The following is a 14,915-nucleotide window of genomic DNA, read 5'->3' on the forward strand; positions in this document are numbered from 1 at the left end:
GTAATCATTAGTATATGCCAGGTGAGCAAGTGTAAGGACAGTGAAACTGTTGCACTGTTTATTTAATTGCAAGAGTTTATAGAGCTAATCAGCAATCAAATCATGTATCACTTTAAAGTAAAAGTCCATCCTCAACCTAAGAACAAGTGCCATTCTTCACCACATTGTTAACCCCCAAAACTCCAGCATAACAGACTCTTTTTAAATACCAATACAACAGAACATTATACATTAACAAATCTTGCTCAAAAATGCATAAAATAACACTTAATTTTAACACTTATTCTCCCTATCAAGTCCCATGCAAAGCATGTTGAGAAAAGAAATCCCCTGCCAGTTTCATCAATGCTACATTAACACCACAAAACGTATTCATGTAGTCCCAACTCAACTGGATTAAGTTAACTTCAACTTTACACATTAAATGGATAGAACACAATATAATCAAGTTGTGATCAAATGCTCTAGAAGTGTGCTGCTTAAATATATTTTAATTAAGTAAACTGAACATGCAGCAAAAATCCTTTTTTTTTTTACATTTTTTTTTTAGTGTGGTAATGGAGAGCATTTTTAAAACGGTACGTTTTCAATGGAGGAAAACGGCATTGCAGTGTGGATGAGAGCTGTTAAATGAGCAAAATCAATGTGTTTTCAAACAAAAATGTATTAGTGTGGGCATGGCCTTAGATGCAGTGACGTGTTTGGATTTCCACTCTGTGAAGCTGCAAACAAATCACTGAATCAGAGTTTTAAATTGATTCATTGAAAGAGCCAGTGATTCACAACTGATTCTCAGAAAAGAATCAAACTCACCAACTCTAATGATGTTTTTGCAACAGAGTTTTAAGATAAAATGTTTTAACACTCCCAGAGTAGCAAGACAAAAAAGAATTGCAAAATCTAATCTAACGACACATTCTTTTGGAAACTTAATGGCCACATAAAAGGCCCATTAAAATCATCACAATATTCAAGATGCTGCTTCATTTTATATTGCCAGCTAAATTATTGTGAATAAATTGTAATGTCTGATATATCACCTAGCCCTAGTTGGCTAATAAATCAAGATTATCAATTTCCATTTTGAGAGTGCAAAAATTAGGCAGCAGAATATTGTGTTTTTGGACATGCTGAACCGAGGGTTTGGAAGAGGGTTTGAGCAGCACATACTCCAGTGTTGCTTCCTGAAGCTTCTTGGCTCGAAGTAAAGCTTCATCCCTCTCCTCGTTCGCCAAACGCAGTCTGGCCATCACAGCCTGGTCTCTGTCCCTCTGAGCCTTATAGATCTCCTCCACTAACGCTGAGAGACAGAGAGAGAGAGAGAGAGAGAGAGAGAGTTATTATTCTAGTACTCCAGAGCTCCAGCTGCACAATAACAAGGCTAAGCTCCTCGGGAAAGAGGTTATTGCAGTTGAAACACTATGGCATAAGTATTAATAACTCTAAGTGAGCCTTATTTTGAGAAGACCATTTCCCATATGGAGGTGTGTGAGTGTGAGCGCCCAGAGCAATAAAAACAGCAGCAACACCCTGAAGTCACAGTCCCAGGCACTTGGAGACTGTGAGGACATTTTATTTATGAAATTTCAGCATGGAAACACTCTGGTTTATCAACATTGTAAAGGAACAGTGAGCAATTATGCCAGGTTGTGGATGTCAGAAACCATCAGAAAAATATCCTCATATAGAAGCACAAACATGACCGTGTTTGACCTGCAGTTCTCAAAAGTTCTGTGGGCATGCTGACAGATGAATTCCAGAAGCAATATTGGAGACAAAGTGAACTGAATGTATGAAATGAACAAATATACAAACAAAATACAAATGAATGAATGAACAAAGACCAAATGAATAAATGAATGAATAAATGTAAAAACAAAAGAAAAACAAACAAATGAATTAACAAAAGACAAACGAATTACTGAATGAAACAAATGATCAAAAATACAAACAAAAGAAGAAAAACAAACAAATATACAAAGAAAACTAATGCATGAAACAAACAAACATACATGCAAACAAAAAAGAATAACAAATATACAAAAGAAAAACTAGTGAAACATACAAATAAATATACAAATCAAAAGAAAAACTAATGAATGAAACAAATATACAAACAAAAAAAATAAATGAATGAAACATATGAACAATATACATAAATATACACAAAAAAGAAAACCAAATGAATGAATGAATGAATGAAAAACAAATAAACAAAGAAAACCAAATGAACAATCAAACAAACGAATGAATTCATGAATAAATGGGCAAATTAGCAGATTACTGAAAATAATACCTTATTACCTTATTAAGGTTTACTTTAACATGCCTTGATAAGTTTATATTAATTCACGTTCACCCAGCAAAAGCCTGACCCACCCTGCACCAGACGCAAAACCACCACACAATAAGGCAGTTGGTATAATCCAAAAGATTTTGGGATCACAGAACTGTCCTTGGCTTCGTCTCTAATCCCACCAAAAGCGCCACTGTTATCCATCACCCGCATCAATTCTTTTTCCTCAAGTTCCAATGGCTTCACGATAAACAGTCATTTCCACACTAAGCCATTACAAAGTTCACAAAGCAAATCAATATTGTGTTTTAGTGGGAATTTGCTGATTAAACATCGCCACCCCGAACCATGCAAATACATGCATGATCATCGTATTATTAAACGAGCCATTGGCTGCCTGACTGTATTGCATATCTGTCACATGCCACATATTTTCGTTTAATTAACAAAGTGAGAGATAGCGAGTTTTCACTAGTTAAGATGAAACAAAAAGTGAATATTGGCTACATTTACATATTTGTTCAGCAAAGGTGAGGCGTGTGTAAATTCCATTGACAAAATAATCTGTTACAAAGTGGAATGATTACTCCTGATGTGGCTGGTTTGTGTTAAACATACAGGTTTTTATTTACAAAAGAGAAAGAGTGCTTTTCTCAGGTTCTCTGACATGTACAAACTAATTAATTAAAAGTGTTTATCTTTCAACAATGTTCAAAGGTCAGATGTGTAAAAGATTTGGCTGAATCTATGTTCTCAAGAGCTTAAAACCATTTTGATCTAAAGGCTCATGCTTAAATGCTTGAAATGAGTTTTGTAGACAAATATAAATTGTTCCTACATACAGTAAACATAGATTTATACATAGTACATATCCATTTATTTATTTATTTATTAAATAGAAGAGTTTGACCAGTCAGTCAGTGAAGTTTGATACTTTAAAGATAGATTTGATTGTTGAATATTTTTATTTATAATTTAAAATGTCATAGTTTTGTTGACTTCACTATTATTCTAAAATATGGAAAGTTTTTTAATGAGTAGGTGTGTCTAAACTTTTGACTGGTAGTGCATGCAATGATAGGCATTTCACGAAAAGCTTTGATGGCCTGAAAGCTAAAAGGTAAATACAGCAGTATTAGATAAGTCAAACTGTTTGTGACCTCCTTTTCTGTTGTTTCTTCACTCTATCTCTCCCCTTCCCCCAATTTCCCTCTTATCTGTCTCCATTTCTACATCTACATACAAGTTTCTTACTCTTTGTCTGTTTATCTGTCTCTATTCTCTCCAGCCATTTCACGATACACCCCCCCCCCACCCTACCTGCAGCTCTCTCACTGGCTCGTGCCTCTAGCTCAGCCTCCTGTAGCTGACTGTCTAGTAGTTTGGTTTCCACCTCTTTCTCCTTCAGTGCCAACTTATCCTGGAGCTACAGACACACAAAGACATACATAAAACCAAAACAACTGTAAGTCCAATAAAAATCAATTATTTTGACAACAAGACACATTTTATAGACCACGATAGATATTAATCTGCTTAAATGTGGCTATTTTGAGATTTTCAACAATGGCCAATAACCATGCACACCTGGCCAATAAACAGAAGTTTTAGTCCCCTCATGTCAGTTCCAAAATTGAATGACAACTATCAATTGATAAATGTGGCTTTTGTATAGAATTTTCTATTTTATTTGAGAATTTATTATTATTTTGAGCAAATATTTTGAAAGATACGGTGACCCAGTGGTGCACAACTCAACAAAATTAGCAAAGCAAATAAAAGCTGAAAACACAATGGAAATAAACCACAGCATAACAAAATTAAGCCAAAACACAACAGAAAAGTCAACAAAACAGAAATAAAACCACAGCTCAACGAAATTAAGCCACAACATAACAGAAAAGCCACAACGAAACACAAAACCACATTAACAACATTAAACCACAACAATAAAATGCAGTGTTAAAAAAATCTTGTTGTGTTGTGGCTTAATTTAGTTTATTTTGTGCTGTGGTTTATTTCCGTTGTGTTTTCAAAGTTTTTTTTCTTTGCTAATTTTGATTTGTTGTGCACCCCTTGGCCACCGTAGAAAAATACTTGCAAAACACCAAAATAAATATTAAGGTCATTTTCACCCCATAATTTTCTTTTTGCCTGAAGAAAATGAAACTTTTTTTTTAGGACCATTAATATTTTTTTTGCATTGCGACCTTATTTTCACAATACTGACAATACCGTAATGCAAAAAATAAAATATAATTAATTTTCATTTCTGTAATACAAGTACTTAATTGTCATCAAAATAACATCACTGGCATTTGTTTGTGAGATTCACACAATTGTTTGTTTAATTTTAATTTAATTTCATTATGGCTTCTTAGTGGGATTCACCCACTATTGGTGCATGTCTCAAATTGCTGTATTAGATTCAGCATTTTGTGTATGCCTCATTTTCTATCAATAAATTGTACTATATATATCTGTATTATTTCCGCTATTGGTCGTCCTGCTTTTTACATATCAATATCAGCCTTCGAAAAACTCATCTTGGTAGGCCACTGCTTTATAACTACGGAGTCAGGTCAAACTTTCGTGTTTGTAAAACACACCTCTCTTTAAAAAAAGGTATCAGTGAGGTATCATTCATGTTCATAGAACAAATGGACAAAAAAGGTGTATAATTACAGGTTTGTTCAAAGATTGAGCAATACCAATTGCAATGTGTACCGTGATAGACCGATATATTGGCAAGGCCAATTAATCTGCTGAAATTTGGCCATTTTGGCCAATAATCATGCCGGCCTAAGAGTTTGGGTTCCAGAAGTTAAAATTCCATTTAAACTCTCCACTATATCTGCATTATCTCAGCTATCGGATGCCCTGCTCTCTAGATATCGGTACTTAGAAAAATCCATATTGGGTGACCAATACATTATTTCTTTATAAGTAAGTCAAACTTTCATATTTGTATCATCGCTCTCTCTCATCACATATTTTTGGACCTCTAATTAAAAAAGAAAAAAGAAAAAGAAAAAGAGGAACTGCTAGGTTAAGGCTATAAATCTAGTTTAGACAATTTTACTTTACAAGCATCTCAATGATAGATTTAACCTCCTGTTTTAAATATTTTCATCCCGGTTTGTTTTTGTCCTCTTGGACTTTGAAAACATGATGAGACTGGGCTAGAGTCCTCAAAAGGCTCTCTCAGATCGCTGCCAGCAAAAACACATTCTTGGGACATGTTCCTGGCCCTCTGTGAGGAGTCACAGCTACTTGCAAACCTAAGACATCAATTCAAGTCGTTTCAGAGGGCCTCCCCTTTCTAGGGCCCCTAAACGGAGCTTCTCCAGATGGGTGAAGGTATGCTAAGATACTAATAAATAGCATAATTTAACCATAAAGAGAATTTAACACACTTTTTCAAACATATAGCCACAAGACGTAAAGATAATACATGGTAGCATAATTTTATCTGTGATTTTCTCTTTTAACCTTATCTGTGTAGCTATAGCCTATACAATATTACACCTACAATATTACCAGAATAAGCTGCAATGTGGACCAGACTTAATGTCAATAGTCAAAAGCACTAATGGAGTCTACACAGCACTAATGGAGTTGGCTGTTGCAACTTTAAACATGTTGCAATCTAATTACAATTACTGCAATGAATCAACAATGAAATACTGTATATGGAAACTTTTAGCGCATTGAAAATATATTTAAAAATGGACAGATTTAATGCCCTGAATTTCAGAAGGACAGCACCAGTTTCCAAATCACATTTAACCACCAGAAGTTAAATTAGTCAAAGGGTGACTGACTTTGTGAACTTCTTAACATGTGAATTTACCTTCTTATATAGGGCTCTAAGGGAATCCAGCTCCTTTAAGAGGAATGCGATGTTCTTCTCTTTGTCCAGAACTGGGATTTGCTTTTTGGACTCATTGATAACTTTGGAATTTCCTTGGTCCTCGTGAGCATGCCTTTAGAAAAGACATATGTTCATTAGAAATGCTTGTATATTAGACTCCCAAATGGGCAACAAAAAATGAATCACATCCTGCCATGCAATTATCAAATACGCAAGGGATGCGGTCTCCCACTTTCAAGAATATTACTGTGACTTATTTACTTTGAAATATTAGTGAAACATTACAGTTGACCTTTAAGGTAATATTAAAGTATTACTGCACTGTATTGCACGGTAAATTACTTCCCTCTTGTAGCCAGGAATTCGATTCAGTTCTTATTAAGGAGGCAGAGAAAATGCAATGGACTCTATATTTATCGGAGGATGATTCATGCTGCGATATAATTAAAAATAAAATTAAAATAAAAATGAGTATTAATGTTATGTTCATATTGTATAAAGGCCTTCTAGATAGTAGTCTGAAAAGGCCATACAGGTAAGACTAAACAACTGTTGCATATAAGCACAAGGTTTAAAAATGCACACTAACTACTATTTTTGAAAGAAATAAGTATATGCAGTATGTATACTGTGCACAGCATGCAAGTTTTCTGTATGCAGTGAACTCTTGTATGACCCACTACATTTGCCAGAATTTTCCAAAAAAAGTGTACAACAAATCAAAGTACTCAACTCTATCTTTAATTTCAAGGGTAATGAATGAACCGGATGCAATATCAGCCATGAGTTTAACATTTTTATAAAAAAATAAAAATAAAAAAAAGGATCAATGTTTCTTGCCTCATTATTTGTTTGGACTGCCAAAAGTTAAGACTAAAAATACATGGTAACACTTTAAAATAAGGTTCCATTTGTTAACATTAGTTAACAACATTAGTTAACATGAGCTAACAATTAACTATAATTTTACACTACTTATTATTTTTGGTTAATGTTAATTGCAACATTTACTAATACTTTTTTTTATTTTTTTATCCCCCTTTCTCCCAATTTGGAATGCCCAATTCCCACTACTTATTAGGTCCTCGTGGTGGCGCGGTTACTCACCTCAATCCGGGTGGCAGAGGACAAGTCTCAGTTGTCTCTGCTTCTGAGACCGTCAATCCGTGCATCTTATCACGTGGCTCATTGTGCACGACACCGCGGAGACTCACAGCATGTGGAGGCTCAAGCTACTCTCCGCGATCCACGCACAATTTACCAAGCGCCCCATTGAGAGCTAGAACCACTAATCGCAACCACGAGGAGATTACCCTATGTGTATAAATACTGTAAAAATATATTGTTCATTGCTAGTTCATGATACCTAATGCATTTACAAATGTTAAAAAAATTTAACCTTGGGGTTACAAAAACAAGTTTGAATCCAGGGTGTGCTGAGTGACTCCAGCCAGGTCTCCTAAGCAACCAAATTGGCCCGGTTGCTAGGGAAGGTAGAGTCACATGGGGTAACCTCCCCGTGGTCACTATAATGTGGTTCGCTCTCGATGGGGAGCATGGTGAGTTATGGGTGGATGCCGTAAAGAACCGCGTGAAGCCTCCACATGCGCTATGTCTCCCCGGTAACGCGTTCAACAAGTCATGTGATAAGATGCGTGGATTGACAGTCTCAGACAGAGGACGAATCCCTTAACTGGGATTCATCCTCCGCCACCTGGATTGCGGCGAGTCACTACGCCACCACGAGGACTTCGAGCATTCCAGGAATTGGGCATTCCAAATTGGGGAGAAAAATCACACACACACACACAAAAAAAATAATAATAATAATTTAACCTTATTACAAAGTTCAACCAAATACACAATGAGCATATTTATGAGATGATAACTGGATACCACTTGCTGAATTAACATGCAAAGTTTTAGACAGGTTGCAAAATCAAGTTTTAGCCACTCATGCCAATGGCAGTAAATTTACAGACCATAAATATATAGCCATGAAACTAATTTTGCATTATTTTAATTAACAATCTATTTTTTACCTTATGAAAATGTGCTTATTTAGCTGTTTTTCCTTACATATTTGCATACTGCATAATGTTTCTATTCCTTTTACTTTATTTACAATTATCTTTTTAAAAATGGCAGTTTACAATAAATACTGCGTAGTATGCTAGTATTCCGTTTCAAACATCGCCATAGAGAATTTTTTTCAACCAATGCAAAGAAAACACTATCAAGAAACGTAAATAGGAAAATAACTTAAAAAGAAACAAATGTTAAAGCTGAAAAATTTATAAACAAACATTAGAGTCACACTCTAAGCTCAAAAGCTAAGATTACCCTAAAGTGACTGAGTTTGGTTACAGGTGTCTGTTTGTGTGAATGTAACAGCTAAGGGCCATTCACACCGAGTGCTTTCAAACATTTTTCTATGTCAACATGCTCTAGATGCATGTCTTTTAAAAAGTAAAAAAAAAAAAAACAACGTGACGAGACGCTGCAAAAACTAGCAAGATGTGGCACAATGGTCATGTCTAACACATGTTTACATAAAAAAAATAATTGAAAAACAGCACAGAAAGAGGCAAAAAATGCGTTCTGGGTGAACGGCAGCTAAGACTCTTTTCTCTTCAGACCTGAGAGTAGCAGAAGCTGCCCTGATGATGTGAGGTGTATGGATAGGACTGCTGTCCATCTCTTTTCCATCCTGTTCTTGCTGTGCTGAGGGTCTCTGTGGGGACCGTCTCTCCTCCTCCATTGCTCTCACTTCAGCAAGAGTTTGGCCTGGTGCGGGCGGGGGTGGAGGGGGTCTAACCATCAAACCTTCTCCGAGCCTGGGACTCTTAGGTACTGTGTGGGAAAAAAACAGCTGTGTTGGTGAAGCAACTTAGAAACTGTAGTATTGTAGTTAACTAGACTGTAAAAGCTAGACTTTTGATAAAGGTGTTAGCTACACTTCAACAACTAACTACTAACAAAAAACTACTAAGTTATAAAAGGAAGCAATTTGTATATAATATCATACACTTATGATATAATCATGATGATATAGATCTAAAAAGCAGTATTTATTAATAAGAATGTTTATTAGGTTTACAGCATCAAACATCCTACATTTTTACTAAAACAGCTTCCATACTACTAAATCAAGCGTTTATTCACATGAATCGTTGAATTATTATTTTGGAACCTGTTCATTAAAATGTGCAATGACTTGCTAAATTAAAACAAAATGAAGAACACAAAAGAGATATTATGCAGAATGAAGAAAGTGGAGATTTAGAGAAATTTAGACCTGTTTCACACCCACACCTATTATATTCTGAAGATACATGCTTCTGAAGATATAGATTTAACCACTGGATTCATATGGATTAATTTTATCTTTCCTTTATGTGATTTCTGGAACTACAAAAGGTCTGATCACCAAGTCATACACATCTGGGATGGCATGAGGGTGAGTAAATGATGGGAGAATTTTAATTTTTGGGTGAACTATCCCTTTAAGTTAGTAGCATCACTACTTTTAGAGTAAACAGTTCCTCCCTAACATTGAAAAACAGGGAAGTGTAAGAAAGAACCACAATTATGTAAAAGGGCTAATAAAGATTCCAAAAGGGGTGCCATAGAAGAATTTTTTTTTGCCATGGACGAAACACATTTAGTTCCCCAAAGAACCTTTCAGTGAACCATTTTTGAAGAACCTTTTTTTTAGTCTAAAGAACCTTTTCCACTACAAAGAACATTTGGTGCAATGAGAAGGTTCCATGGATGTTAAATGTTATTCGTGGAACCATACATGTCGGTAAAGAACCTTTATTTTTATTTTTAAGACTGTAAGAATAAATTCCTAGCTATCTTCACTTTTTACAAGTTTGATCCTTTCATTCTTTCAGCCACAGACTTGGTGGCTAAATGAAAAAGAAAAAACAAGAAAGACATTACAACCATAATGTATCAGACTTCCATTCTTCTAGTGTGAGAATACAGTCTGACGCTTTGAAAAGCAGCTCTGTTGGTTGGCTTGCGTCAGCTCTCTGAAAAGGAAACTGGGTCTGGCCGTCTTTCATGAGGGAATGTGGTGAGCCATGTCGAGTGACTGGCAGGAGTGGGAAATGAGGTCTTCTGTCAATGTTTCTGTAGCGCTCAGGGCCAGAGATGCAAGCGAGGAGGCAAACACAGAGCTCTGCCCCTCTGGCAGCTTTACTGAGGATGCGCTTTTTTCCTGAGGGAAAGCTGGATGTACCCTGACTGGTCTGTAATTAAAACCCAGAGAGTGACAATCCTTATATCAGAGACATTTTCAACGAGTGCAGCTGTGATGCCAAAAACGATCACTCAGTGGCATGAGAGAGGGCTTGTATGATAACACAAAAACTGTAGGTGCAAACATTTCTTTAAAGGTGTGTAATTGCTGCGATTAGCATAAGTGTCACCAAACAGAATTGCAAAAATAATGATTTCAATAATGTCTTTAAACAGGTTTCCTGTACACTTCCCCATCTTCCATTGGTTGGATAAAAACAGATAGCCCCACTTCCAAACTCATGCTACTGGTTAAGTCCATGTTGCTTTGTCGTTTTTCATACAATAAAAGTGAATGGTGACTGGGTAGGTTACTCGTAATTCACTACAAATGACTAATTACTACTCTGAAATTGTAATCAGTTTACATACTTTACTGATTAGTAGATTGAAAAAGTAATCACATTAATAATTTCTTTTAAGTTACTTTATAAAATACTTTTCACAGAAAAGATTTTGTTTTTCCGCTCAACGAAAAATAATGTCTATATTGTGCATTGACTTGTTAGGAGGTGCACGCCCTTCAGCTGTCACAAAACGCAAACAGATATATATATATATAAAATGCAATTCAAGTTTTACATTTATTTTATATATATTATTTTAGAAATAAGTGTAACACAAGTTAAGTAATTAAACGTAATTAACAACTGAAAGTCAGTAACTGCAATCTGATTTTAAGAATTTGAAATATAAAGTGTTACACTACTTTTTGTACTAAAAAAGTAATTACATTTAAAAAGTTTGATTAAAATGAGATTAAAATAAGTAATTCGACCTAATTACGTTGTAATGAATTAGACTACACCAAACACTGATGGTGACTGAAGCTTTCATTCTGCAGAACATCACTTGTGTGTTTCATAGAAGAAAGAAAGTTAAAGATGTTTTAGAAAGACATTTGCAAATGATGACATAATTTTCCATTTTCGTTGAACTATCCTTGTAAAGCTGGAGTGCATATTTAGGGCCCAAACATACTTCACGTAAGTACGCAGACGCAGATGTGAGCGCTTTGCCAATACATGGTCCCGCTGTACATATATTACGTGCGGTCTTGCGTTGCTCTGGCGGTTACAAACCTTGGGCCACAAGGGGGAGAAAGAGTTTTTTAGGTGCCACGAAACCAGATGTGGTGGAGTCAACATGTTGACAGTTGAGGAGTGTGCTTTTGTATTTGCTCAAAAGACGACTGAAAATATGTTTGTATAATCTAAATATAATCTAAATATAATCTAAATTGTTCGGCAAGACTCTCCTCAAATTGCTGCTCCGCCATGACAGTTGTTGATTGAAAAAAGAAAATCCGCTGTAGCGCCCCTTGTGGCATCACTGAAAATAAAGTGCATACTTGCGGTAGGTTATGAATTGCGCTCTGACGCGTCACAATGCAAAGACGCGTCTACGTTCACGTACTTACGTAGAGTGTGTATGGGCCTTTACTGTGCCACTAGCATCACCAAATGGAATAAAATAATGATTTTTTTCAAACAGGTTTCCAGAACACTCCTGTCTTCAATTGGTCGGGAAAAAAATAACCCCAATCCAAAGTCATGCCATTGGTTGAGCCAATGGCTACGTTTACATGTACACCAATACTCTGATTATTGCTATTAAGATCAAGATGTTTACATGATTTGGGCAAACCTCTTCAATCCAGTTTACATGCTACTTGCCAATACTCTGATTATTAGAGAGAAATGTGATGTTTTAATGCTTTTTTATAAAATAATATTACAAAAAACATCTTGTTGCAAATATGCATCTTTAAATACATAAGAAAAGTTAGTCAGTCAGTTTGGGAGTCTTTTTGAACAATTTGTTAAAGAACCAACATTCAATTTAGACTGCAAACGGACATTTACTACTCGGGAAAATATGTTTTCTTTTGCCATGGGGCTGTAGATTCTGCAGATGGGGAGCATCACTGCTGAAAAACATCCGTCTGCAGCACAGGCGCAAGCGCACTTTGGTCAGAGTGGAAGAAATGCGATTAAAGTGTTTACATGCCAGTATAAACCGATTCAAATAGGAGTAATCCACATATTTTACTGCAATTACCATTACTCTGATTATTAGCATAATCGCAATATCAAAATCACGATATTCTGTTTACAAGAGCAACAGTTTAATCGCAGAATTGCCTTAATCGCATTATGACGGTGCATGTAAACGTAGCCAATGTTGCTATGTAAAGCTGGTCGTGATACTCAAACGAACAGAGCACAGTCAGTGTTTGCACTTTTCAGGGAAACCAACAACTAATGGCTTACTTATAGTTTTCTCTTCATCTTAAGGCAGGATTGGAAAAGTATTTTAACATCCAAAAAATGACACACTTCACCTTTAACGTCTGCAAGCAAATGAAACACAGGGTCAAGTGCTCTACAAAAAAGCGGTCAGGTGGTCTTGTGGTTATAAAATATACATAAATCAGCTCAACATCAATGCAATTCAAATTGCGAGCAAAACTCAAACACGGACCAGTTAAATTACCGCTGCCAGCATCAAAAGCATAAAAAAAGCGGGATATCATTCTGTTAATAAATGCGATGTGATGCTCCAGTCGCAGGCTTCTGACCACGATGTCAAAAAAGCTCCAGCTTAGAAGCCACAATTATTTAGCGAAAGGTCAGGTTTTGAAGTCGACATCAGGGAGGTCTGCCTGATGGCTTTGTTGCTAGGGCTTGGCTCTCAGGATCACTGGAGACAGTTATTAGTATTCCCCGTTAGACTCGTGAGTGCAAACACCAAATTCAAACCATGAATAATAACGCCAAACACACTTATAGGAGGCCTTTGTCACACTGCAAATATGCGACTTTTGGATACATTGTTCCCTAACCTGGGTTACTTCTTTAATTTCATCTCCCTCTCCGGGTGTCTCTCACAAAAGGTAACTGCCCCTGAGAATGTGTTTAAAGCAGCATTTCCCTCACAAATGGGGTGAGCAGGACGTTTAATCTAAGCGTGCAAAGTAAAGGCCCATTTCCTATGGGAACAGAATGAAAAAGGACTCTCGTTTTGAACCCAAGCACAACTCTTAAGAGCACAAGGGTTGGTCGAAATTCAGAATTTAAAAACCAGCTCCCTTTCAGTTCATGAATTGGAATTTGAATAGAATTGGCCACGCCCCACAGGATGTTGTTGAATTGGAATGAGAATGTACTGAATTGTAAATCAAAGAAATTCAACACAGTAACGCAGAGGGATTTTATTAGTAAACACAACTACAAATTGGGCACAGATAACTTATTCGATGTTCTGTTTATGGTTTTCAACTGCTTCATGTTGTTTGACTACATTTTGAAGACTATAAAATAATGAAAGAATATGAAATATATTTCAAATAAATTAGGTGGCATTTCAAAAATGGATTAATAATCATCTACTTCTCTGAAAATGTTTGATAACATGGTTATAGTTAAGTTATATAAAAAAAATGGGTCACATTTTACATAAATCTCTATTTGTTAACATTGGTAAAAGTAGTACAATTTACACAATTTATTAATCTGTCTGTTAATCGGTTAATGTTAATAGTAACACTTTACAATAAGGTTCTATTCGTTAACATTAATGCATTAGGTCTCAAACTAATAATGATCAATAATGTTGTACAACAGTTCTTAATTTTGGTTAATATTAATTTCTGAATATACTATTGTTCATTGTTAGTACATGTTAGTTCATAATGTATTAACTAATGTTAACATATACAATTTTTTGTTAAATATGTATTAACAAATGTTGAAATGAACATTAACTAAGATAAATAAATGCTGTAAAAGTATTATTTATTGTTAGTTCATGTAAACAAACGTAGTTAACTAATGTTAACAAATACACCCTTATTATAAAGTGCTAATTTCTAAATATACTATTTGTGCATTGTTAAAGTTATTTCATAAATGAATGCATTAACTAATGTTAAAGTATACAACGTTTAATGAAAAAAAAATAGAAATAGAAATAAACATTAACCAAGATTAGTAAATGCTGCGAAAGTATTGTCCATTGTTTATTCATATTAGGTAATGTAGTAAACAACATTATTGTAAAATGTTACAGAAAATGTAATTACATATTTCAGCAGTTGAATTACCTTTAATTACATTCCCTTTTAATTCAATTCAAATTCTATTAAAGTTCTTAAAAGCTATTTTCAATCCATTCTCTATTATATTCTGAATGCAGCACAATGCCTAAAGTGGAGCCATGACGTTTTATGCATTAAACAGGGCAAAAAACAAACAGACCTGAGGAGGCAATTCTTGTGTGGCTATTTTCCTCTGTTGAGCCCTGCTTTACCAAGCACAACCACCATAACACTTGTGTCATTTTAACTAATGTCAGTCACTAATGATCAAACATGAGCTGATTAACTGGCTGCAAAAAGATTGAAGTGTTTCACCAACAGCCCAAATGTATATTTGA

General features: G+C 35.3%; 1 protein-coding gene across 1 annotated transcript in view; it reads right to left on the minus strand.

Moving 5' to 3' along the window:
• Positions 1 to 14,915, minus strand: part of LOC127410852 (mirror-image polydactyly gene 1 protein homolog) — a 116,471-nt gene that overhangs the window by 66,346 nt on the left and 35,210 nt on the right. Inside the window, exons 5-8 of the mRNA XM_051646062.1 lie at positions 8,810 to 9,023; positions 6,150 to 6,282; positions 3,617 to 3,722; positions 1,171 to 1,300 (exon numbers count right to left, since the gene is read on the minus strand). Coding sequence (XP_051502022.1) covers positions 1,171 to 1,300; positions 3,617 to 3,722; positions 6,150 to 6,282; positions 8,810 to 9,023 — 583 coding nt within the window. The remainder of the gene's footprint in view (positions 1 to 1,170; positions 1,301 to 3,616; positions 3,723 to 6,149; positions 6,283 to 8,809; positions 9,024 to 14,915) is intronic.

Source organism: Myxocyprinus asiaticus, chromosome 20, assembly GCF_019703515.2.
Source record: "Myxocyprinus asiaticus isolate MX2 ecotype Aquarium Trade chromosome 20, UBuf_Myxa_2, whole genome shotgun sequence".
Taxonomy (NCBI): domain Eukaryota; kingdom Metazoa; phylum Chordata; class Actinopteri; order Cypriniformes; family Catostomidae; genus Myxocyprinus; species Myxocyprinus asiaticus.